This window comes from Chelon labrosus (genome assembly GCF_963514085.1).
Source record: "Chelon labrosus genome assembly, chromosome: 3".
Taxonomy (NCBI): Eukaryota; Metazoa; Chordata; class Actinopteri; order Mugiliformes; family Mugilidae; genus Chelon; species Chelon labrosus.
In genome coordinates this window covers 13,595,646-13,620,288 of record NC_140339.1, presented here as the reverse complement: position 1 = coordinate 13,620,288, position 24,643 = coordinate 13,595,646, and the positions used below count along the sequence as shown (strand labels likewise).

At 41.2% G+C, this 24,643-nt stretch overlaps 1 protein-coding gene across 1 annotated transcript in view; it reads left to right on the top strand.

Annotated features, from left to right (window-relative positions):
* The window catches only part of LOC311485391 (C-myc promoter-binding protein-like), a 55,721-nt gene that overhangs the window by 6,082 nt on the left and 24,996 nt on the right, over window positions 1–24,643 (top strand). The window contains exons 3-17 of the mRNA XM_084540759.1: window positions 2,685–2,754; window positions 4,842–5,011; window positions 9,955–10,244; window positions 10,620–10,686; window positions 10,901–10,959; window positions 12,278–12,422; window positions 12,790–12,965; window positions 13,655–13,755; window positions 14,549–14,764; window positions 18,285–18,430; window positions 18,658–18,696; window positions 22,600–22,733; window positions 23,391–23,520; window positions 23,874–24,080; window positions 24,182–24,310. Coding sequence (XP_084396885.1) covers window positions 2,685–2,754; window positions 4,842–5,011; window positions 9,955–10,244; window positions 10,620–10,686; window positions 10,901–10,959; window positions 12,278–12,422; window positions 12,790–12,965; window positions 13,655–13,755; window positions 14,549–14,764; window positions 18,285–18,430; window positions 18,658–18,696; window positions 22,600–22,733; window positions 23,391–23,520; window positions 23,874–24,080; window positions 24,182–24,310 — 2,079 coding nt within the window. The remainder of the gene's footprint in view (window positions 1–2,684; window positions 2,755–4,841; window positions 5,012–9,954; window positions 10,245–10,619; window positions 10,687–10,900; window positions 10,960–12,277; window positions 12,423–12,789; window positions 12,966–13,654; window positions 13,756–14,548; window positions 14,765–18,284; window positions 18,431–18,657; window positions 18,697–22,599; window positions 22,734–23,390; window positions 23,521–23,873; window positions 24,081–24,181; window positions 24,311–24,643) is intronic.

The window sequence follows — 24,643 nt, the reverse complement described above, 5'->3', positions numbered from 1 at the left end:
TCAAATTGTCTCTGCTTCTGTGTTTTTTTGCTTGATCTACTTTCCTGTCATATTCTTTTCGATGTCCTCTCTCTCTGTCTCCCACCCTCCAAATTACTGCTGTGTCAGCTCGTTCTACATTTGGCTTTCCTAGAACAGGCAACCCCCTCCATGACGCTGTGTGCATGTGTCAGTGTGTGTGCCTGTCTTAAAATCATTTCAGACTGACAGAGATGAGATCTTGCTACACTAATATTTTAGTCTGACTAATGGGGGAACCGTGGAGCTGATTTTAATAATTCATCAAAGCTATGTGAGCCTCCTTCGTTTTAGTTGCCAAAAAGAACTGACTAATTATCACAGTGTTTATTTATTAGATGCATCGTTGCTTCGCTTAATATGCTAATGGTTTAGTTGCTAAATGCACGCCTCTGAGTGTAGTTTGGATTAGATGTTTTTATCTTAACTCTTGGAGGGGTAATATTTGAAAAGTGTGATTAATAATATCAATTATATGGCTGCACTGACAAGTTCAATTCCTTAGTCCTCATAAAAAAATCAACTAAAGCAGAAGTAATGACAGGAAAATGCACTTAAATAATCTATTATGAATATACTAATTCTGGCTACATTTACATGGATAGTATTTCTTCAGCCTGATCAATCATTCAGATCAGAGATTCCAGCTTAACTGTTTACATGGACGCTACATAAAATGTGTTTAAATGGCCCGAAACATCAGTCACTATAGAACTTTATTGACAAAATGGTTCAGCCTGCTGTGGAGCATCAAATCTGCCTGAAATATAATGGAGGAAGGAGAAGAAGGAAGACGGAATCGGACCATTGATTCTGGCACTTGACTCTTGTTTGCTACCTCCGTGTTTCTGTCCCTCATGGACACTCATCTGATGTGTACCCCATGTGGACCAAACAAACAAAGCTCTGATACCATAATTATAGAATTGGAGTCATGACTGTCTTGGGAATAAAATCAATAATAATCGCTCTGTGCGCCCAAAACAGCCCTTAAAAGTTTAGAGATTAGTTCTGTTTTCAGTGAATGTAACAACTAAAAACATATTATCTGAAACGTGTTTCCTGTAAGATGCTATCATGTGATTTTTTGTATAAAATCTTAATCTTAAAACTACATTGACAGTGTATAGTAAGTTTGTTTATTTTACAGGCAGCCATTGCAGGCCAATTTCTTTTCTTTTTTTTTTGGCATCAAAATCCCAGTGGCCTTGATGTTTGGGACAGCAGCAGTCATTGCACAACTCTCTCTCTCACTTCATTTCTTGCCAGCTTGCTAATTGTCTTTGAATAATAAAAGCAAATGCTCTCTATAAAATGTACAAAGAAAAAAACCTGCTAGCCCTTGCCAGTAAAGATCATTTAGAAAATTTCTCCTTGGTGTTGTGTTGAAAAAGTGAGTCCAGCGATCAGGAATTCAGAGTCTTCTGCCAAGGCTTATATTAAACATTCAGGAAATCAGAAATCAAAGTCCATTTAACCAACAATAAGTAGACATCCAGTGCTGCTTAAAAGTATTTGCACCCTTCAGCGTTTTCTACATTTCTGCATAAAATGACTGAAAACATCAACAGAAGTCCTGAAAGTATACAAAGGGAGCCCAGTCAAACAAGTGAAACGGAAATATTATGCTAGTGTTGATTCAGGAAAATGAGAATGTTTTTTGTGAGCAGATTAAACCAAAACAAAACTGTTGGGTTTAAATTAGAGGTGTTATGTTTGGAAATGAAACCACACTGCATTCCAGCATCAGAACTTCATCCTGTCCATCAAACATGGAGGTCTTAATGTCCTTGTATGGACCTGTTTTGCTGCATCTGGGCCAGGAAGCCCTGCCATCGTTGATGGACCAATGAATTCTGAATTATACCAGCGAATTCTAAATGAAAATGCTGGGACATCCGTCTGTCAGCAGAATCTTAAGATAAACTGGGTCGTGCAGCAAGACAAAGAGCCCAAGCACAAAAGTCATTCTACAGAAGAATGGTTAAACAAAATGAATGTTTTGTTTTGGTCATCGGTCAACTCGAAGTACCGACCTTGATCCAATAGAAATGTTATGGAATCACCTGAAGCAAACAGTTCATGTGAAGAAACCTGCCAACACCTCAGAACTGAAGTGGTTCTGTACTGAGGAAATGGCTAAAGTTATTGCTGCACAAGGAGGTCAGATACTGAAAACAAGGGTTCACTTACTTTTGCAACTCACGGATATGTGCAAAGGATTCATTTTCTTGAATAAATAAATGTACAAGTATAATATTTCTGTTTTCGTTTGATTGGGCTCTCTGTCTGCTTTTAGCGTTTGTGTGGAAATCTGCTGTTTTGAATCATTTTTACGCAGAAATGTTGAAAATTTTGAGCGGTGTAAATACTTTTTGGCCACCATACATAGATTTCTCGCTTTCACACTTTGAACACAGGCCTTATTTAACTTTATTCAGAATTTTAAATCAAAATTTTTGGGCGCACTAACTGTGCCGAGCATTAATGCCTTAATCATTGTTCGTCATAGCTGGCTACAAAACACTAAAATACTCCATGTTCTGACAAGTCTGTTCAGAACTCTACATGGAAATAAATTTAACTTGTAATTAGCTTAAGGACGGTGCGTATTATTCGTAAAGACAACATGCCAGGTTTTAACGTTTTTCTCTGTTTATTTTCAGTGGGGCTCCTCTGTCTACCTGTGTTATAAGAAGTCTGTGGCTAAAACCAACACAATAGCCTACAAAGCAGGTAAGCCGTCTTAATCACGTAACTACCAGCACACACAAATCCAAATACTGGTGTGAACCTTGGAGATACCAGATACCATGTTGTCTGTAAGTACTTTCTGCCTTTCAGAAAGTAATCAGTTCTGTCCATAATTATCGTCCCCATGGAAGAAAAACTGAACAATCTGAATAATATAGAAAGTTACCTGGGGTTGTATTGACAATGAATTGGCCCACTTGTACTAAAAATGGTCCACAGTTCATGTTGAAAGTTCATTACACATATTGGTTGTTTCTATACTTGCTGTGTGTTGTTATGCTGTTGTAGTATTGTCTCTAGAGAGGAAGGTCCTCAGCGCAAGGGCATTCGGCTACAATCACGCCTGCAAGTTCAGGCTTGTTGAAGCATGTGGATGCTTCAGAAGTGGAGTGATGACATAAGCCTCTGCATGCCAATGTTTACTCCCGTTAAAGGGTTTAATTGGTTAGCATATATTTAATTGTAACACAGAGATTATTAAATCTGTCTGACGCTTCAGTGCCAAAAACACTGAGAGAAGATTTTCATTTTCTGATAACGCTGTTGGCTCAGTGTGGCCGTGTTTGGCTCAGCCACAGACCGGCTGGCTGTTGTTTTGCTGTACATGCCTTGAATATGCAGCAGACTGTGAATGGAGCGATCCTATCTGTTTCTTAGTAATGCCGTGAGGTGAGTCAGCTCACAGAAATGAGGTTTATTTCGGGGAGAAGACGATTGGCCCTCCGGAATCAAGATTTGAGATTATGTTTATGGACAAATGTGACAATTCGAGCAAGATAAGTTTAGTTTTCATGCATGAATGAAATATTGTGAATGAACAGCGTACTATAATAAACTGATAATTTGTGTACAGTATGGTGTCAGAACCGGACTGTTAATTTAAATCTTAATTTAAACTACGGTGTACACTCTTTTGTGATATCTTAACTCATTTAAATACTACATTGAGTTGTCACAGTCAGTATTTCAGTAGGTTTGGCATGTCTGCATAAGGATTAATATACGAGTAAGTTGTATAAATCTGAATTAATCAGTTAGGCGACTGAGAGAGAGAGAGAGCGATAAGCCCTTGTGGCCTGATTTATAGCTTCTTGAACCCAGCATGCTTCTTCTAGCAGCTACCTGGAAAGGGGAGAGAAAAACAGCCTCATTCAAAAGACAACAGAGAGAGAGAGACAACCCTTGTGGCCATAACAGCAGTAGAGTAATTTGTACGAAGGTCAACAGGAAGGGGTCCCACTTTTTACTACTAAATTCATATCTGTTTGGTCTCCAGTCAAGCCCTAATCATACATTTGACAAGGTTTGTTGCTGGCTGCTATGAGCTGGGAGCCTAAGAAGACCTCTCTTGATGCTGATCACTTGGTCTATAATTTATTCATTCTAGACGACCATGTTGTTGTGGTAATATTTATTCAACAGAATGTTCTAATGAGATGAAGATTAAAAAACAAGAAGGACCTTCTGCGTGCCCTTTCAACACTGTTCCTCTATTTTCCAGAAGTTGTTTGTGTAATGTAATGTACCATCCTGTACCCATTCATTCATTCATTTTCTGTAACCGCTTTTCCTCCGGAGGGTGGAACAGGTCAGGTCGCCAGTCTGTCGCTGGGCTAACACAGAGAACCAGACAACCATTCACATTCACAACTACGCCATATTTAGAATCACCAATTAACCTAACCAGCATGTCTTTGGATGGTGGCAGGAAGCCGAAGTACCTGGAGAGACCCCACGCCAGTACAGGGATGCTTGTAGCCAGTCAAGACTAAATAAAATCACTGTTTCCTCTGCATGTCCGCTGACAGTGATTAATGTCCCAAAGGTCTGTTCATTAAGAATCAGTTGCTTCTTACAAAGCCAGGCTAGTTTCTAGTGACACACTGACTCAACAAAGTAGGACTTTATCAGTGTAATTATAGTTCACTGAACTTGTTTTGTTTCGTTTTAAGTTAATTGGAAAGGCAGTTTTGCATCCACATTAGCTTCTAATTGGTTGTCAATGGAGGAGGTTGCCCTTAGCTCCTCTGGAAATTGAGTTCTCACTTTGTTTGTTTTTTTCCTACAAGGTTTATTCAGCAGATATCCAGAGGAGGACTACGAGTCGTTCCCTCTGCCAGAGTCCGTCCCTCTCTTCTGCCTTCCCATGGGGGCCACGATTGAGTGCTGGCCAGCTAACACCAAATACTCCCTCCCTGTTTTTTCCACCTTCGTCCTCACTGGAGCCTCTGGAGAGAAGGTAAGATGGATGAGTGGATAGATTCACTGCTCTATTCCACTAACAAACGTCTTGGCAGCATCAGATACAAGAGGGTGCCAGTGTGTTAACTGTTGGACCACATAACAGGCTTTAACTGTCATCTACACAGCTGACACGACCACAGACAAACACACAATAGTGGGGCAAAGGAAAACCCCAACATGCTGCATGCCAGAAGGAAAAGTGGGTCATCTATGTTGCCATTGTCTGTTGAAAAACTTTTAGGACAAACTTTCTCAATAAAATAACCGATAAAACAGTAAAAAAGTAATATTGAGTTGTTACTGCTGGTTTTAGACTGCTTTAGACTGCTGGAGTAATCCGTAACAGCAATGTATGCTCTGTCTCTTTGAATCACCCACTCGCTGCAATGCACACACATAGTTTACATGCATGCTAGCAGCTAACATCTGCTGACGGAATCACTCTGAATGAAAGCAGGATGTTATGGCTTGTAAACATCTACTAGATATAGGTTATTTAAGTCTTGATCTGCTCTCTGTGTAGCTTTAACCCGAGTGATATAAGCAACAAACATTTAGTAACTCATACAGGAACATATTAAATTGATTGAGGTGGCTCAGATCAGGCTAATAGCTTTTTTTAGACACTGCAGCATCTAAATTTAGAATGATATTTCTGCATGTACAGTTAAATGTCTTGGTTAAGACAACATCCTATCAGGACATTTTCTCCTGATAGGGTACATGTCAACAGACTTGGCTATTTGAATGCATTCTCCATGATCCGATCACAAGTAACTAGATAAAAAAAGTCTGTCTCTAATGGATCTCTAGCTACTTTTGAATCAGAACCACGAAAAGCTGTTTGTTGTGTGTACATCACGACATGAAGACTTGGGGTCGCATTTTGAAGACACTCTCACTTACTGAAAGCATTTGCACTCCAACTTTGATCTCCACCCTGACATCACTGATATGATACTGATATGTTTTGTATGATGGAATCATGCACACTGTACTCAGATTCAATAATTGAATTATTTGATAATTGCCTAGATTTGTTTATAATTCACTTAGTTAACCGCTACAATGTCAAAATATTTTCAAATGCTTTCATTACTAATGATCAAACTTACAGTTATTTTTTATCTTTTTGAGGTGACCATTTATATTCGCCATTGTGTTTTATTTTCTGAACGAATAAGGGCAAAATTCTGCATAAACAAGAGCATCCATGTTGAGTAGGTAGTCTTTAATGTGACCCAGGACTTGTTGTGTGTTCACACTACCAAAGGGAAGAGGTCAAATGCATCCCAGACCACCTCCAAATGTTGTCTGAGATCGGATCACTTAAATGCATCCTCAATACATCCTGGGTGTCGTCACTCAACTGTACCTTATGCTACTTGCGATCAAATTACTCAAATAACCATGTGTGAGGAGGCCATGGAAATACTGCTGCAACAGATCTTGTAGCAAAGCACGGGAGACAAAGTTTCTCTTTGAGGAATATTATTACCTATCTTGTCATTGCCCTGTTCTGATTTCTAAGTTTTAAGTTTAAGACTTCTTTTCATACATTATACCTCGGATATACTGTAAAGATTTGTCCAAATGTCACCAAAACAGCTGGAGAAACCTAATAAACCTCACTTTGCTAAACACAAACTATTCCCTGACGTGCTGAAAGAGGCTCACGTTTTTCCATTTGAGATGAAACTCTTGCTTGACACATTTCAGTGAATTCTGTGGTGAAACACAGTCTGGACAGAAAACAAATAACATCCAATGCCTGCTGAGGTTCAATAGCAGCGACTTTGCAGAATAAGGTCAGCAGCAATCTCTAGTTCCAAACCCTGCTGCTGCTGAGTCAAGGGTCTGTGTTTACTGGTGTGTAAATGTGTGCGTGGAGACCCTGCTATAACACATGCAAGGAGAATGCTCGGTGAGGACAGCGTGTAAGCTGATTTTGACTTTTACTGGCCAAGGTTAGAGGGAGACTCAGCAGGGATCTGGCAGTTTGCAGACTCCATGTCTAACTGAGGAGTCACTTTTTGACCAAACACACTCCCTAAAGTACGATTTGGCCTTCATAGCTCTTCTCATTATGTAGAATGGCCCCTATCAGTGTTACATAATTATACATATGCTACTGGACTTTTATTACCCGTGCATCAGTGTGTAAACAGCATTTTACTGCTGCAGATGATTGAGGTGGAGCTAATTTGAATGCCTTTATATGCTGCTTTGAAATGTAATCTTACAAGTAAGAGTTTGTAAACTGATCGTGTGTTTGTTTGGAACTATAGCTGTCAGATTCAGAACTCAATTCAATTCAATTCAATTCAATTTTATTTATATAGCGTCAATAACAATACAAATCGTCTCAAGACGCTTTACAAAAACCCGGCCTGAAACCCCCAGAGCAAGCCTGAAGGCAACGGTGGCAAGGAAAAACTCCCTTTTAACAGGAAGAAACCTCGAGCAGAACCCAGCTCATATGGAGGGACCCATCTGCCTAAGGCCAGCCGGGTACAGACAGAAGAAAGAGAGAAGAGAACAGCAAAGAGAGAAGAGAAGAGAACAGCAAGATAAACATACATCTGTCATAGATACACATATCTGACTAAAGTGTACATGTGGAATCTTATGATATAAACTGATGATGTTACATGACAGTTTGAAAATGTAAGAGGAATCATAGGCAGGTTGGAGAATTGTTCATTCAGGTAGGAGTGGATAACTGCAGGATTCCATGAAGACTGGGCAGGCTGATGAGACCACGACAACAGATGTAGTATAGAGCTCCACAGGAAACGCACAACTCCAGGCCAGAGATACTCACAAGAAGAGGGGGGAAGAGGGGGGAAGGGGGGGAAGGGGGGTGGGACACACACAGCAGTAAACATTGTGTGTTTACTGACTTAATTCTTAATTCTTCATGGCATAGATTCAGCAAGGTGCTGGAAACAATCCTTAGAGAGTTTGGTTCATGTTGACACCGGAGCATCACCCAGTTGCTTCAGTTTGTTGGTTGCACGTCCATGATGTGAATCTCCTGTTCCACTGCGTCCCAAAGATGTTCTATTGGATGGTGATCTGGTGACAATGGTCGCCCTTTTAATACAGGGAACTCATTATAAATCATCACATCATAAGTGACATCTGTTCATTATTAATGTGAGGTTAACTAACTAAATAATAAATAAATGAATATAAACAATAAATAATGAGCGAAATCATGTAATGAGTACGCTGTGTATATTACTGATTAAGTAATGTTTCCATATGTGGTTAATTATTGATGCGATCATGTTGAGGTAGTTAAGTTACGTATTTTGTAAAAAATGTATTGTATTATTATACAATACATTTATTACAGGAGATTACGGTGCGTATGGAAGCTTCTAGGGCTCATTATAATCAGTTCTTTATGTTGGTTTCCAAAACAACCAACGTCAGGGTGGAAATAAAAAGTAATGTGAGACAGAGAGACTTCACAGCTTGTTTGAAAAATATGTATCATCTTCCCAAGTCATGACGCACACACAACAAGCTATTAGTGGTTCTGATACAGAGTTAGCGATTCCTTAGAGACTGCAGCTGTTACAATAGTCTGCTGTCCAAATGATGTCTGTGTTTATTTAAACACACAGTGCAAGAATGAGACCGAGGTGCTGGCTAGGGAGATAGGGAGGCTTGTGGAGATACATTTTAATGGCAGGTGTGACCACGGGTACTTAAAGCTGGCCACTTGCGATTAGGATGGATGTTAATGCAAGATTTCAACATGGCTTAAGTTAAAAACTGACTCACACGGGCTGCACCGCTGATAAGTTTGCTTTAATCTGTGTTGATAGGGGTAAGGTTTCAGGGAACAGAGGGGATTTATTTGGCCTGGTGCTGACACTGGCTCCTCTAACCACTCTTTGTTTAGCCCTCAGTTGGCACTGGTGGCATTAACGTTCAATGAAGGTTAAACACTATACCCACTTTATTTCTATGTGTATTGACGTTTCCTTCTTTTAAAGAATGCAGGGACGATTGAGAGGCTTCTGAACTGTCTGCTTCTTTTCATTATTAGTAGGACAGGTCATCACTGTTAAACAGTGACTAGAGGTTTCAGTTACGTTTTGCATGTGTGTTCTTGTACATCTTTTCTAATTGGAACAAGTGCTGGGTGGGCCCCAATAACTCAAAGGGCTATAGGGGGACTAAGGCCTCTAGAGGGTGAGTGAATAAACACGACTGTACTGTAGATAAGAACAATGGCTAATACCTGATTAGTTGGAAGGTGGTGACTTTTTTCGAACCAAAATATAAAACATTTGCTGGCTTGAGGTATTAAAAGTTTAAATGATTTAAATGAGAATATTTGGGTTTTGGTTGTTGATAAGATAATACAAGCAGTTTAAGTCATCAGATTAGGCTTTGAACTTGCTCCCACTTGCATAGATCCACATTGATTCTTGCTTTGTTCATCTTTTCAAACACTTGTTTGAACATCTGATTGCTACCAAATGTCCCATGTCCCCCCTGAAAACTCATCACACAAGCCCAGTGTTTACCCCACTTGAGGTAAACATCCGCAGAATGAATGGATTTAGTCCAGACAGAGAGAAACAAAATCATTCCTTCTGATCTGGTCTGTCTGTTCTGACTGAGGTGGCTACATGAGTTTTTTTTATTCTGATTATTTGTGTACATTTCTTTCTAAAAGTAATATAATACCAAAATACAAAAAGTTGTTTTATTGCCAATCTATAGACCCACCGTCACACTGAACATGTTTAATCTTCCAGTTACATGAAGTTTGATTATTTGAGCTTGAAAGTTGTGTTGGGTAACTTGATCCTGTTTTTAATCCTCTATAATCTGCGATAAATGTTTGATATTTAGTGTTAATTAACTTGAATGCACTGCGGATGGTGAGCTATGCTTCCATGTCTCCTGTTCCAGGTTTACGGTGCTGCCATTCAGTTCTATGAGCTCTACCCACAGGAGTGTCTGACCAATCAGCAGCTCTCCCAGCTCGGTCTCCTCAACCCAGACCCACACAAACCCTCTTCCTCCAACACGGCCGCCGCTGCTGCCAGCACCAACACCACTACAAACAGCTCACGGTCGGTTTACACCAACAAGTGTATCTGCCTGCTGTCCCACTGGCCCTTCTTTGACGCCTTCCGCAAGTTCCTCACATTCCTCTACCGCTACTCCATCTCTGGCCCTCATGCTCAGCCCATTGAGAAGTGAGTCAGTGTTTTTTCTTCATTTTGTTTTATGATCTGCTAAACTGACATATTATTATTGTTGTTATTATTATTATTTAGTGTTCCTTGCTATATGTATGATGTTTCTATATAGAAGTTTGGAAAGAGAGTGACTTTTTTCCTGTGTATACACAGAAGGCATAAGAAATAACAATATCACTGAGTTAGGGTTGTGTTGTGTGAAATTCTGCCGGTCATATAATGTGTAGTAGAAGATTTATGCTCTTCATGATTTACTGCTGCTCATAACTCAAGAAGATTGCACTGAGGGACTATTCGGCACACACTGATGTTATTTTTGGCCTCACATCACCCCCCTATTCTTCTTCTTCTTCCTCTGCTTCTTCCTCTCAGGCACATCTCTCACTTTATGCACAAAGTTCCCTTCCCTTCCTCTCAGAGGCCTCGCATCCTTGTGCAGGTAAATTTTAAATGCAAGAGTAAACCGCTCCCTGTCATGTTGCATGCTCCCAACTCTGTTATGCTGCTGAAAGTAGTGTTGTTTTTTGAAGGTGTCTTGGATTACCTGTGGAGTTGCAGTAGTTTCAGTCCTCCATTATGGATGAATATTTAAACATCTCAGCACAGCCATTTATTTATTTATTTATTTATTTATCTCTTGCTTTTGTCTTCAGCTTTCCCCTCATGACAGCCTGATGCTGAGCCAGCCAGTGTCTTCTCCGTTGCCGCTCAGGTAAGAGCAGCTCTGCGAAAAGATTTCTTGGTAAAAGTTTGTTCCTGGATTTTAAAGGATGACATTTCTGTGCAAAAGTTTGCCCACCCCAACCAACAGACGTGGGATGTTGAAGCACTTTGGCAGATATCACATATTGCGGAAGACTTTTGTAGCCAGCGCAGCACCTTTCTATTTTCAGGCTTTCTTTCTTGCAGATCGCTTAAACTTCACCCAGCTTGTTAAGGATCTCCTCACAGATTTATAATTATGTGCAGGTCAGGGGTCTGTGTGCGAGTCGCTCTAAAAGCTCAATCTTGTGTTTATTGAAGTACTTAATGGTTGAGATCGAAGTCTGTTTTAGAAGCTTATGACCTTTTGCTTCCATCCAGAGTTTGCTAATATATAGTCAAATCCATTCTTCCTTCTATTCATGCAGTATTCAGTGCCACTGGTTGCCACACAAGCCCAAAGTAGACTATTTGCACCTTATTACTTTACCATTTATGACGTGTATTTTCATCAAATGCTGCTCCCAGGTTTCTCCAAACAGACCTTTTAGGATTATGAGGTCAGAGGTAACACTTCTTCATAAAGCCTTTTCCGTGTTGACCCAGTCTGTGCATCAAACAGAGATGAGCAGAGCTGAGCGATGCGTCACCACTCCCGTCTAAGATAAACCTCCCTGCAGTTTCCATGCAGCCATGTGGGAGATTAAGCTTTTCCCTTTTCCCCCTAAAGATGTGCAGTTTTATCCAAAAGTTTTCTTCCTCTTCCCAATCTCTTCTAGACTTCCAAAGTTCCCCCTAATTGCTGTTTCTTAACGACATTTCAAACAGTGGAAACCCCAAACTGCGAGCCCTTTGATATCTTTTTATAGCCTTCTGTGCTTTGTCGCATCTATTAGGTTCATTTTTAGATCCTCAGCCATGGTTGTTTAATGTTACCATGAGATTTAAAGAGGCAGAGCGTTTGTCACCACTCGACAATTGCATTAACATTTGGGGAAAGATGTCTGTTCACGGCTTCTCACTTCAAAAACTCACAGAGTATGTTGTTTTTTTTCAGGTGCCAGACTTTTTCACTCAACACATTTGTCTCAAACCTGAAGTTACTGAAGACTTTTAAGACAGATTTGTTGAAATATAAAATCATATTTTCTGCAGAACACTTCTCTCTTTATGCTATTGGGAATAAACATACTGTCTCTGCTATACGATTCACAAAGCAGTGAGATTGCAAAGAAGTCTGAGAGACTGTTCCTGCAGTTCCTCTTAGAAATGTGTCCAGCACTGATTTTAGTTGAAATAAAATTTTTCCATGTTTGTGTTTTCCATAGCGGAGGTCGATTTTCCACGCTGCTTCAGAACCTCGGACCAGAGAACGCAGTCACTCTGCTGGTGTTCGCTGTCACTGAACATAAAATCCTGGTCCACTCGTTACGACCGGCCGTACTGACCAGCGTCACCGAGGCCCTGGTGTCTGTAAGTTACTGGACCTGGCTGTCCAGAGCGGCTTCTCTCTGACCTCTCTGAGTTTTTTTCAACTTTTATTTCTTATATCAAATTCCCAGTGGGTCTGATGTTTACTTACAGTTAGGTCCTATTTGTACAGGACTAGCTTCACCTGGGGCCCTATAGTGATGTGTAATAATTGCAGAGGCAGCTGTTTGTCCTGCCTCTTTTCAATCACGAAGGCTGTGTTATAAAATTAGCAGCTGTTTGAGTGCAGAGTCATTGACCCATGCACAGAAAAAAATGCTTAAAACCACCAGAAGAACCAAATCACCACGGATAATGAGATAAGGGACATGGGTGGCAACTTATTTTGATGTGCTGTCCTCCTACTCAGATGATCTTTCCGTTCCACTGGCCGTGCCCATATATTCCTCTGTGCCCCCTGGCATTGGCTGACGTGTTGAGCGCCCCTTGCCCGTTCATCGTCGGAGTGGACTCCCGCTACTTTGACCTTTACGACCCCCCGCCCGACGTGAGCTGCGTGGACCTGGACACAAACACCATCTTCCAGTGAGCACAATATCTGAAACTTTTCCTTTCGTTCTAATTATATTAGAGCTGGCTGTTACTACTGATTTCCTGAACTGATTAGATTTTGATTTACAAGGATTCAATTTGGACATATTTCAGTTTCAAAACAAGTTATGAAAGCAATTTTCACAAATGGTTTGTGGGATTTTTGGTGTTTATGTTGGAGTTGGGACTCTTGTCTTGTTTTGGATCTCCCTCAAACATGGACTCCAGTCTCATGAGACCACAGGGAAATTTAAAGAGAAGATGCTGGGAATGGCAATGGCTTTTGAATGAAGATTTCAACTGGAATATGGATTTGTTTAAACCCCATCCTGAATGATATATAAAAAAAAATCTGAGTCAACAACTTGAGTCCTTTGCTGCATATTTTTTTCCAGTCTGCGTAGCTGACAGGTCGTACGTTTTAAGTTTATTGCCTGGGTCATTTTCCTAGAGATTGCGGGGAAATAGATATTTTTGTAGTGTCAGGCTTGTTTTAACACGAAGAGAATGCAATTTTCTGGTGTGTCGGGTTCAGTCAGTAATGGTTCACATAATTTTTTTGGCCTCATTACCAACCAGACAGCGTTCGGGTGGTCTGAACTCCCCCCTTGCCTGACCGCTGTCCGTGTTGGTTTTGGCCCACTGTACTCGCCATACTTCAATCTATGCTTCTGCTTTTCCAGCAATGAAGACAAGCGAGCCCTCACGTGGAAGATCCTGCCAAAAAAAGCCTGTAAAAACCTAATGAATGTGCTGAGCAATCTGTACCAGCAGCTGGCTGATGGTGAGTACTGAATCAAGTGTCAGTCGTTTGATTTTGTTCATTTAATTTCGAAAAGCTTGTGTGGTAAAGCTTTTCTATAAACATGTACTTAAGTGTTGTTTTTTTTTACTGTCAGACAGCAAATCAAGAGAATTAATCACCTCACATTATGTTCTGTTTTTGTCAACAGGTCTTTTGTGTAATGGAAAATATTAATTAAACATGTATAATGAAGGTTTCCACAGGGTATATTATATTCATTCATCAGCTCTTTGATTCTGTTGCCGTTAATATTTTCTCTCCCTTCAGTCTGCGTTGTTGTGCTCTCCATCCAACAAACTGAAGGCCAGCACTAATCCCATCACAGCATAATATCCTCATTACCCGTATGCTCTGGTGGGGTGCTATTGTGAACTTTTGCTACTGTTCGATAAACGCACTCACTCTGAGACCTGGCGCTTTCAAAGCTACAGACACTGAATAAATGAATTTTCTGATTCATTGAGGTTGAAAATATACCCAGTCGCTGCCAGAAGAGCTGAGTATTGAGATGCATGCCAGAGGTTTTAGTTGAGACATTTAAGCCTCTTGGACCTTTGGAAAAGCAACTCAACTCAAGTTTATTTGCTCTAATTATGTAATACTAATCCCCATTTGCTATACTTTAAATAGTCACAGCGGTCCACAGGCTTTTCAGTACATGCATTTAAATCATAGCTGGATTTTTATCATCAGCCTCACTTGAAGGTGATGACCTAAAGGTGCATATATGAAGTGACAGCTGCTAAAATGTGCTTCTCTCTTCTACCTTCAGGTCAGTACAGGCCCGATGGGCTGCTGGAGCTGAGTATGAGCGATTCGTCAGAGCTAAGCTGCGGGAAGAGTCTCCACACGCTGGAGCTGGAGATCCAGGAAGCCTTTCTGCGCTTCATGGCTGCCATTTTGAAGGGATACCGCTCCTTCTTGCGACCAATCACCCAGGCACCTTCTGAGAAAGCCACTGACGCTAGCTCACTCTTTGACCTGCAAGGTATCAGGAATATGTCACACTGACCACCACACAGACCGCTGACACCAGCTGACCATTTATTTTAAAGCAGCAAAGACAGATCAGGGTTAATCTGGCAGTTATTTACCCTGGCGCCCTTGTCAGTCTCTTCACACAGGAACTATAACCCCTCCAGTCCAAATTCCTGTCAGAATATGAGTCTGGGAACACGTCATCTGAATTTCTTTAACGGGCGTGTTTCAACCATAACAGAGAAGAAACAAATTGGCATGCAACTCAAATGTCCTACAAGAACATTTTTCCCTCTGAAATAAGGTATTTGAATGATTCTGGCCCGATTCTGAGCATGTTTGCTCCATGACGGTTAACATAAGGTGACGAGTTTTCAGGAAGGACAACCAAACATCCATTTGTTCAAACAAGCTTTTTGAAAGTTTGAAACAAAAGATCTTGTTGGTGTTGTTTTATTCATGAGCTTTGTTCTTGTTCTTGTTCTTGTTCTTGTTCTCCTCCTTCTCCTTCTCTGTGATTTGGATCAGTACCAAATGCAGTATAAATCCCCAAATGAAAATATCACTAATGTTATTGCTTCCTTTTTTTTGGACAAACATCTGGAAATCACTCGACATCTCATGTGCAGTTACTTATTTACATTCCCACTTGGTTAAGTCCTCGGGATCAAGATCCAGGCTGATATTTATTTAAAAAACAATTTAATGTCTTACATCCAGAAAATTTTCGTTTGCTCCACTTTTCTTTTTATCGTCATTCAGTCAGACTGTAAAGCCGGGTTGAGTCGTACTTGTACAGTTACAGTGTGTCATTAGCGCTAATGACTTTCCGAATATATATAAATTATCACCGCATCATCTGTCGCACTTTTCTCTCTACAGCTGGTCAGTCTCAAAAACAGATGGTGTTGTTTTATACATGAGCTTTCAGACACATCCACCGCCAGCCTGGGTAAATACAAACAAAGAAACCGCGTGGAGTTTGAGAAGTTTGGAAGTTTAAGGCTGTTTGCAGACTGACGGTCTGTCCATTTGCACCACAGCTGCTGATGCTCCAGAGGCTCGAGTCTGGCCTCTGGATTGGAGCCTGTGAAAGCTGGTTCACATCACAGCTACAATGAGCTGGGTTGAAATCATGGCTGCTCCGCTGGAGGATAGCTGAAGCCAAATTCTTGTCCAGTCTGAGTTATGAGATAAAGCTGCCGTACAAGTACATCGACGACTTGAGGAAGGATGCAGCATCCGTGAACTCCTGACCGTTTTTTAAGAATATATCCATAACAACAAAGAAATACACATTGTGTTTAAGTGCCTGTTTAGACCCTTTCGTAATATGTGACTCCTTCCTGTTATACACACCAAACCATCCATCTTCATTGGCTTCTCCAACGTCAGGGTATGGTGGTAACAGGCTAAGCAGGGAATTCCTGATGTCCCTCTCCCCGGCAACCCAATCCATTTTCCTCATGATGCCTCCAAGCCATTCATTATCTGTAACTGCTTGTCCCCTAGAGGGTCGCAGGGGGGCTGAAGGCAGTACCAGCTGTCATTGAGCGAGAAGCAGGGTACACCCTGGACAGGTTGCCAGTCTATCACAGTGCTAACATAAACATAAAGAGAAAAACAGTCATTCACATCCAGTCGACCGTGGAGCACCTGGAGTACCTAGAGAAAATCCAAGCAGGCACTCGGAGAACATGCAAACAATAAACAGAAAGGACCCAGCCGGCCGGCAGGTACGATCCCAAAATCTTCTTGCTGCGAGGAATCAGTGTTACACCATTGTGCCGCCCCAGGCAGCATGTATAATCCCTTTACCGAAACCCTGCGGTCCCCTCTAAGCTGGCCATTCCCTCCAACCTCTTCTGTCTTGGGCAACCAGATGCCCAAAACCATCTCAACTAGCCCCTTTCGATGTGCAGGTGCAGCTCGCACTGGACGTCCGAACTACAATGGGTCTGAAGAACCTAATTTCAGCTGCTTGTTGCTGCGCTACCATTGTTTTGTAGCCTGGTGTAGCCAGGCAACCATTCAGAGCCACTTTGTTGTGAACAAATTCAACTCCACGGTACACAGACGACATCTATGACTACATTGCTGTTACTCTTCTGTAATACTAAAGCGCAATAATGCCCAAAACAATTTGGTTGACCCAGGACAGCAATGTTTTATGTTGTTAAATCATAGGTTTCAACTCACAGTACAATATACCAACTGTTTTCATCTGATGTTCATTACAAAGAATTAGCACCTAACAGGTATTATAAAAGTCATTAAGCTGTAATGGGCTTGGTAAAGCACCAAACATATCTTGAATTGAAACAGTAGGACGGGGTATTGCTACCGATTTCTTGAATTGATTAAATTACAATTCACAGGGTCTCAATTTGATTCAATATCAATTCATTTAGAGATATTTCGGTTTCAAAACAATTTTACTTAAAACTATTGTTATCACTGGTTCCAGAGATTTGTGGTATTCCCTTTACCTCTAGCATCACATCTTTCATATGTCTTTGATTTTGTCCAGCTTCTTCTTTGTCGTCCAATCAGTAGCGAGATTTGTTGCGCAAAAACTGTTTTGTGAAACCTTAGCGAGATTTCTGAAGAGAGGATGCAGGAAATGGTGTGTATTTGAGAAATTAATCAGAGGATTTTGAATTAAGTTCGATTTGAACCAAAAAAATTGACTTTTAAAAATAAAAAACAGCCCTTGTCATCATCATTTGTCGGTGCGGGTTCATCCAATGCATTAATTCTTAACCTAAACGTTTTTTATGTATTTTTTATGTAAATTATCCCTCAGACCATGTTTGGTATAGCATCATTTATTTCAGTTATGATACAGGACAAAGAAAAAAAAAAGCAGGAAACAGTCCGTATTTTAAATTCCTCAGCACTTTATTTTATCGACAAATAAATAATTAATAAGTGGGCTAATCATCAAATGACTTTTTAATAGTCCCCGTGAATACTGCCAGCGTTTTTGACTGTAGTTGTAGGAAGGCATCGCTTCCTGTAATAAAGAAGTGAAAAGTCATATAGTGAAGCGGATAAGAGGAGTTTTGTCCAGGTTGCATGTGGCCTGTGTCGGGATTAAAATATTTATCAGCTTCAGGAAGCATTTGGCATCGACCTCCGCGCTTCGAGCCTGCGGCCATCCATCCCATCCTTTGCTCTCAGTCTCATAACGGCAGTAGATTATTACTCAGTGAAGCTGCTTTCAGCATCTATTAAGGAAGCTTTTCACTATGTTGCTGTACATCCCAAATAGGCCATTATACAAAAACACTGTGGCGTGCATTATCCAAATCAAGACAAATGGAAGTTATACAGCGTATTTAGAGCCTTTAATGGATTTCTTAACCGCAAAATCGCACTCCTTATGAAGACATCTGTGAACTGCTCTTGCTCAGTGTTTGTCCGTAGATGAGTCACAGTATATGGATAAGCCCACTTCCATATTTTAAATAATCTAATGTAGGCAGATGTTATTTTTTAAGGCTGACGTAAAACATTTGTCTCCTCAGGGTTCTTGAAGAGCCGCGACCGCTCACACCAGAAGTTCTACTCTCTAATGACCAAGACCCAGATGTTCATCCGCTTCATCGAGGAGTGCTCTTTTGTCAGCGACAAAGACGCCAGCCTGGCCTTCTTCGACGACTGCGTGGACAAAGTGAGTATAATAGCGTGCTGCGCTTTTATTGCGTTCTCACAAAAAAATGCGGTCATTTCTGTTAGATGTGATTACGTGCTTTTCCTCTGCATTCTGCTTATTATTGGTGGTTCTTACTCTTTCCTGTGCTGCTATATGTCACTTGTCTTCAGCCAAACCTGCATCTCTCCTTTCTGCTTCCAATTTCTTGAGTTTCTCTTTTCCTTTCTGCCTTCTCTCATGAACAGCTGTACAGTTCAGAGCGGAGTGCAGACAAAGGGGGCAAGGTAAGTCTATTATTATGCTCACCTGCACTGGGACCATTTCCAGATGGGGGGGGATTGATCATGATGCATGCACCCTGCAAACAAAATTACTAAGAATTTAAATAGATTGTTCAGGAAACTATGTTTGTCTTCTTGGCTCTTGGGAGCAAGTATCGTATGTCTTTATGCACCCCTGCACAAGGGTTAGAAAATAAGGTGTTTTTCGTATTTTAATACCGAACAAATGTTTGATATTTTAGTTTGAAGAAAACAACAGAAATTCATCAACGTATTAGGTATTAGCCAGTGTCCTTTTCTACAGTGTAGCAATGTTTATACACTCACCCACTAGTCCCTCTTCTAATCTTCTTCTCTTCTCTTTGTTAATTAAGCTCTGTAGTGATTAATGTTGTGATGCTTGTAAGCGCATATATCTGATCAGATCGTTTTATTTACCGCCCATGTAAACGGTTAAGTTGGAGCCTCTGATGGTAACGTCTTCATTAGGCTGAAGAAATATTGTCAGTGTAAAACGTAGCCACTGATTTAAATGAGTTCCCTAAGATCCAAACTGTATCACCTTCCCATATTTCATGAATTTATAGTGCCCACGTTAGATTTGCTGCCACAGCAATTTGTCCTGAGATAGTGAGAAAACCAGGATTTCTGCACTCAATTTTTCATGAGTCTGGTGACTAAGAGCTTTTAGCGCTTCAGTGGTTTCTGGAGCTCTAACAGAGCTTGAAGTCAGTGTGTTGTGCGTCCCCTGGCCTCACATTCGGCGAAGCCTTGGTGAGGCTGTTGATGTATCTTCTTCGTTCCACTGGGAGCGTTTTGAGTAGTTTGACCCCGGATGCTGCTCACAGGGTTGTGTTCCTCTCTCAAACTGTGCTTGCAGTTGCAGTGTTAAAGTTCACGCGGCCACTCGTTTCCCAAGCGTCACGGGTTTTTGCAGGTGACATTTGTAACTGACTCTGAAATGGACTTGGCTGCCCTTGGCCAAGTGTGTGTGTGTGTGTGTGTGTGGGTGTGTGATCCGGCTATAATTGAGACATACTGGAAAAGAGTCCAGAGGCCAGCATCCACATCCTTTCCTCTCCGTGTTCCCAGGCCTGCAGCGAGGCCCGGGTCTTCCTCATGCTCTCCTTGCGTCAGCTCTACGGGCGATTAAATCCTCCAGCCGTCTTTCTTCCCTGTGGATTAGATTATCCACTCTCAAAGCACACTGCAGCGTTCAGCCCACGCGGTAGTCCCAAAGATAAGGTTAAAATGTATTGATCCCTGAGGGAAACAAGTTTATTGCTACAACAAATTAAATCCCACAGAGGCACAAGTCAAGTTAAAAGTATTCAGACAGATTAAATATAAATAAATCCATTAGAAGCTGTAAAAACACAAACGGTAAAGGGCAAAACTGAAGACAAACAGTTGAGGGATTCTGTGTTTATAAAACATAACCACAATTTAAACATTCAATCTGAGCCATATGAGCCATGGTTTTACTGAATTTGACTTTTGTCTTTAAATTTCAGCATCAAACCAACTATTTATATTTAAAAACACTCTTCTCACCTCGTTCTGTTCTCAGTTCAGCAGCCTAAAATTGTTCTGAATCGCTCAACTTTTAGCAGAGTTTCTAATTCTCCCGTCTCCAATCTACCGAAAGCCGATTCCACTGACCCTTTGTATTATGTCTTAAAATGTTCACTGAACATTATCGTATGGTTTTGATTTTCTGTATAAGACAAAAGAGGAATAATAAAAGATTCACACTTTTACATTTCTCTGCTTTGAGGTTATCAAACTTCAATCACCATCTGACTAACTAGACCACATTATGAACTTTGAGCAAGAGCTTCACCTCCCTGCCGTCCGACATGGATAAATCAGTGCCTGTAGCACTAAATCTGTCATTTAGCTATTTTTAATTCATACTGTTGATTTTACTTTATAGCCGCCATAAAGCTCAGATCTCGTTCTTTATCGTTCAAGTCTCATCTGTCAGCCCCTGTAGTAAAATAAATGAAGTAATGTCACTGGCGATATAGGATGATAGGTGTATTTATGCCCACTATAATTTTGTTTTGCCAACTATATTTAAATAAAAATAAATAAAAAATCTGAGCACTTTTTCCCACCACTAACCAGCCACAACCTGTTATATTCTAGATAAGGGTTCACGGCTGCAGGCAGGCTCAGAGAAACAGCTTCACAGCTCCCGCTGAGCTGATTGCAGGCTCAAACCTGCCCTGTGTCAAACACATGCTCACTGACTGCAACCATTATGATAGGGTTTATTTTAAAGCACACAGATGTAATGACGTGGTGTGATGACTTGCTGATGTTTGATTGTCAAACAGGTGCAAATAGGCGCACTTGAATACGCCACGAAGCTTACAGGAAATACCTCTTCATACCAACAGGAGGCAGTAGTCTGTGTTCTACTATTAGCTGTATACTGGCATACAGGGCTGGCCTCTCCTGAATCGTGCTGATCAGTTGGTCTACAGTTTATTCAGATGAGATTACTTTCCTCACTTTCCTTTCTCTTCTTATACACTGGTCCTCTATGCTGTCAATAAGAGTGACCTCTCTGACAGACTTGTGCTGCCACAGATTCAACATAGGCCAAAAAGATGCCAACAGGGGTCTGACTAATGCCACTGTTGTGGTGCGTACCACCAAGACTAAGACCACAGAGACACTGACCAATGGCCGACCGACGACTTTGTGTGTTACAACCTTTACACGATCAACAAGATCATTAATCTCTTAAGAAATGTGACGGTGTTTTTGTATAAACTGTGAAATTGTAAATATCTACAGGGGAATTAACTTGCAGATGACGTGGCTCCCTCGAGGTGTAGGTGTAGCCCTCTAGAGTTGACACACACACACATCTAATGTCAAACAAAGTCTTTGATTTTCTGACAGATTTCACAACAGCACATTGAATCTAATTTCTGTTCATCCCCAAAGAGACTCTCGGCTGATTTTTGCATTCATTTATCTCAGTTTAGTCATCACCAGGAGTAGGGCTCGGTCTGTGAAATCAGTTGAATCAGTTAAATCAGTCAAGTCTAAAAAATACTATTGAAGAGTTATGCTGGATATTCTTTATTTGCTCTGGATGGATGTTAATGAAAAGTGTGAATGTGGCCAGAGTTGGCTTTATCAGACAAGTCTGTTTATGCCCACAAAGAATTGTATTGTAGTTGGTAGTAGCACTTTAACTGTCGCTGTGTGTTAAGTATAATTTATAAAATTAGTCATGAAAGTAGATGTTTTATTGTTATAGGGTTCACTGTAGGCATGATGGCTTATTTGTTCTGATGTCAGGAGAGTTTATGTCCAGGCTGTGTTGTGGGTCTGCAGTGATTTCCCTGCCGACTAATCATTGTCATTTTATTGTACATAGCGGTTGTGAAGTTTCAGCGGTTGTAAATATATATTATCTACCCAGAAGTCGTATATATTGCTTTCTCTGTATTTTAATATTGTACCATTAGACACACATTGTGAATTGCACAGGCTCGTCTCTGTGTGGTGTCAGAGGAGGCTGCAGTGATGTAGTTGGTTAAAAAAAGGAAAACGCAAAGAAAGGGGAAACATGTTCACTCGGGAAATCTAGGTCACCTGCTGTCATCCTCCCCCAGCTCTCCCCCTCACTCGTTCTGTGGAAATCCTGCTCTCAGGATGACAGCTACAGAGCAGATATTGTGCAAAAAAAAAAAAAGAAGATGTTTTTAAAGTGAATCAGTTATCAAGTGTCTGGCCAAAATCCACATATGCAAACACTAAAATATTTACCACGGGTCATAATGTCAAAATCTGTGTGATACTCCCTTGTTTCCATCAGCTGAGATGGATGAAGGGTCACGGTACCACCAGTCTCTGCTCATATCTGTGCGCTCTGCTCTGCAGGTGGACGGTGACAGGCCGGAGGAGACCAGGCTGATAGAGATTGATGAATCCCAGCGCAGTGAGCACACGGTCTTCATCACACCTCCAGAGCTGCCTCCTCTGCCTGACGGGGAGGAATATCCGCTGTGCTACAGGTAAAATCTGCACGTATAGTGGGGAATATAGATATACTGGGATCTCTTGGTGACTCTTGTAAAGGTAAAGAAAACAAAAGATACCAGCATGACCAGTATGATGCCACCATACTTCATACAAGCAGTTGGCAGTAGTCTGTATTCGTCATTCAAAAGGGAAAAGGGAAGCGCTACCATTAGCTGTCATTCAATAGCTGTTATTCAGTGTATTGAATCTGGTTATTGGCAACAGAAGGGGCAGAGATGCTCATCAACGGCCCGACACTGGCGAACCGCCGACCACCGGCTTGGCTTCTTACAGCCTTCAAGCTTTTGAATCAGAAGAAACAAATGATTTCAGTCATATATGTAAATGGGAAAGATGTCCTGCTGTGCTGTGGAGTGCTGTGTTCCTGCTTGACGTCCACCATGAGACCAGCTGGATGGAAGAGCGGGGGGGGGGGAATCTAAACAATAAATTGAATTCTGTTAATTTGCTCTTTTAGTAGCTGACTGGGGACCAGCAGGAGTCCAGCTCTCGTAGCGGGACAACTAAAGACTGGACAGTCTTAAGAATTTACGACCCACTTAGCACCAGTGTAAATAAAATGAAGAGGGATGGCTGGAGGAGAGCTGAGAGTAAAGTGCCTCCTTTCACTAATGAATGTTCTTCATCAGGTATGACGGTTTCCCAGTGTTAAGTCTTGACCTGTTCGACCCCGTGGAGGGCCGGACGCCGTCGTCCCGTCTCGCTGCCAGGCACAGCTGTCCCACCAGCCCTGCCCCCATGTTCAGACGCACCAAGCAGGTCAGATCAACACTGCAGGCACACATTCACTGATTGATTTACACATTTAAGTGCTAAGTGAATAGATAAAAGTAAAAGTAAAAACTTGTAGCAAAGAAAATACAAACAAAAGTTCATAAAGTGTTGATAATGATTCAGATTATGAGAAGTTCTTTCCTGTTAAATTACTCAATTTGAAATCCAGCACTTCTTTAAGCAATTTTACATTACATTACATTAAAAAAGAAAATCAACTAGAAGTTTTATTCTTTTTGTAGTAGCAAGAAAACTGATATGAGCAAGAGTGATGCTCCCCCCTCTACAGGAGTCTGACATGTCCTCAGGTCATAAAAAACGTTCTTTTCCATCCACAGGAGATCAAATTGGCCCAGAAGATTGCCAAGAAGTACTCATCCATCCCTCAGCTGTGGTCCAAGTGCCTCCTCCGTCACTGCTACGGCCTCTGGTTCATCTGTCTGCCGGCGTACGTGAAGGTCTGCCACTCCAAGGTCCGGGCCCTCCGCACCGCCTACGACGTGCTCAGGAAGATGCAGGCCAAGAAGTTGCAGCCCCCTGATGAGGTGCATTAAAGAATACCTGCTATCCACTGATTGAAACGGATGCGTTCTTACTGTAGGTTTAGACAATGAATCATACATGTACATATATATACGTATCACAGGTCTGCTACAGAGTGCTGATGCAGCTGTGTGGACAGTATGGCCAGCCTGTCCTGGCGGTCAGGGTCCTCTTTGAGATGAAGAAGGCTGGAGTCCATCCCAATGCCATCACCTACGGCTACTACAACAAGGTACAGTAATGATGTATTGATAATAATCAAGCCAGGGATGGTTATTTATGGTTTCTATTTAAATTTATTTAAATTATAGCACAAGGTATACGTGATAGAAATGGTTAAATGTTTTCTGTTGAGTTAGGGAAATATAGATGGATACGGGGTTAAACAGGTTTGACAGAGTGACCTGATCAGACGGAGTTTTCAGTTAGACTGAGAGGGGTGGTGTTAAACTTTGATCAATAGGAAAATATTAGCTCCAAATAATCATGTATACACTTGATCTGATCATTTCTCTCTGGTTGGAATAAATCCATTCTTTCTGAGCTTGTTTGCTCCTCGTGGGGT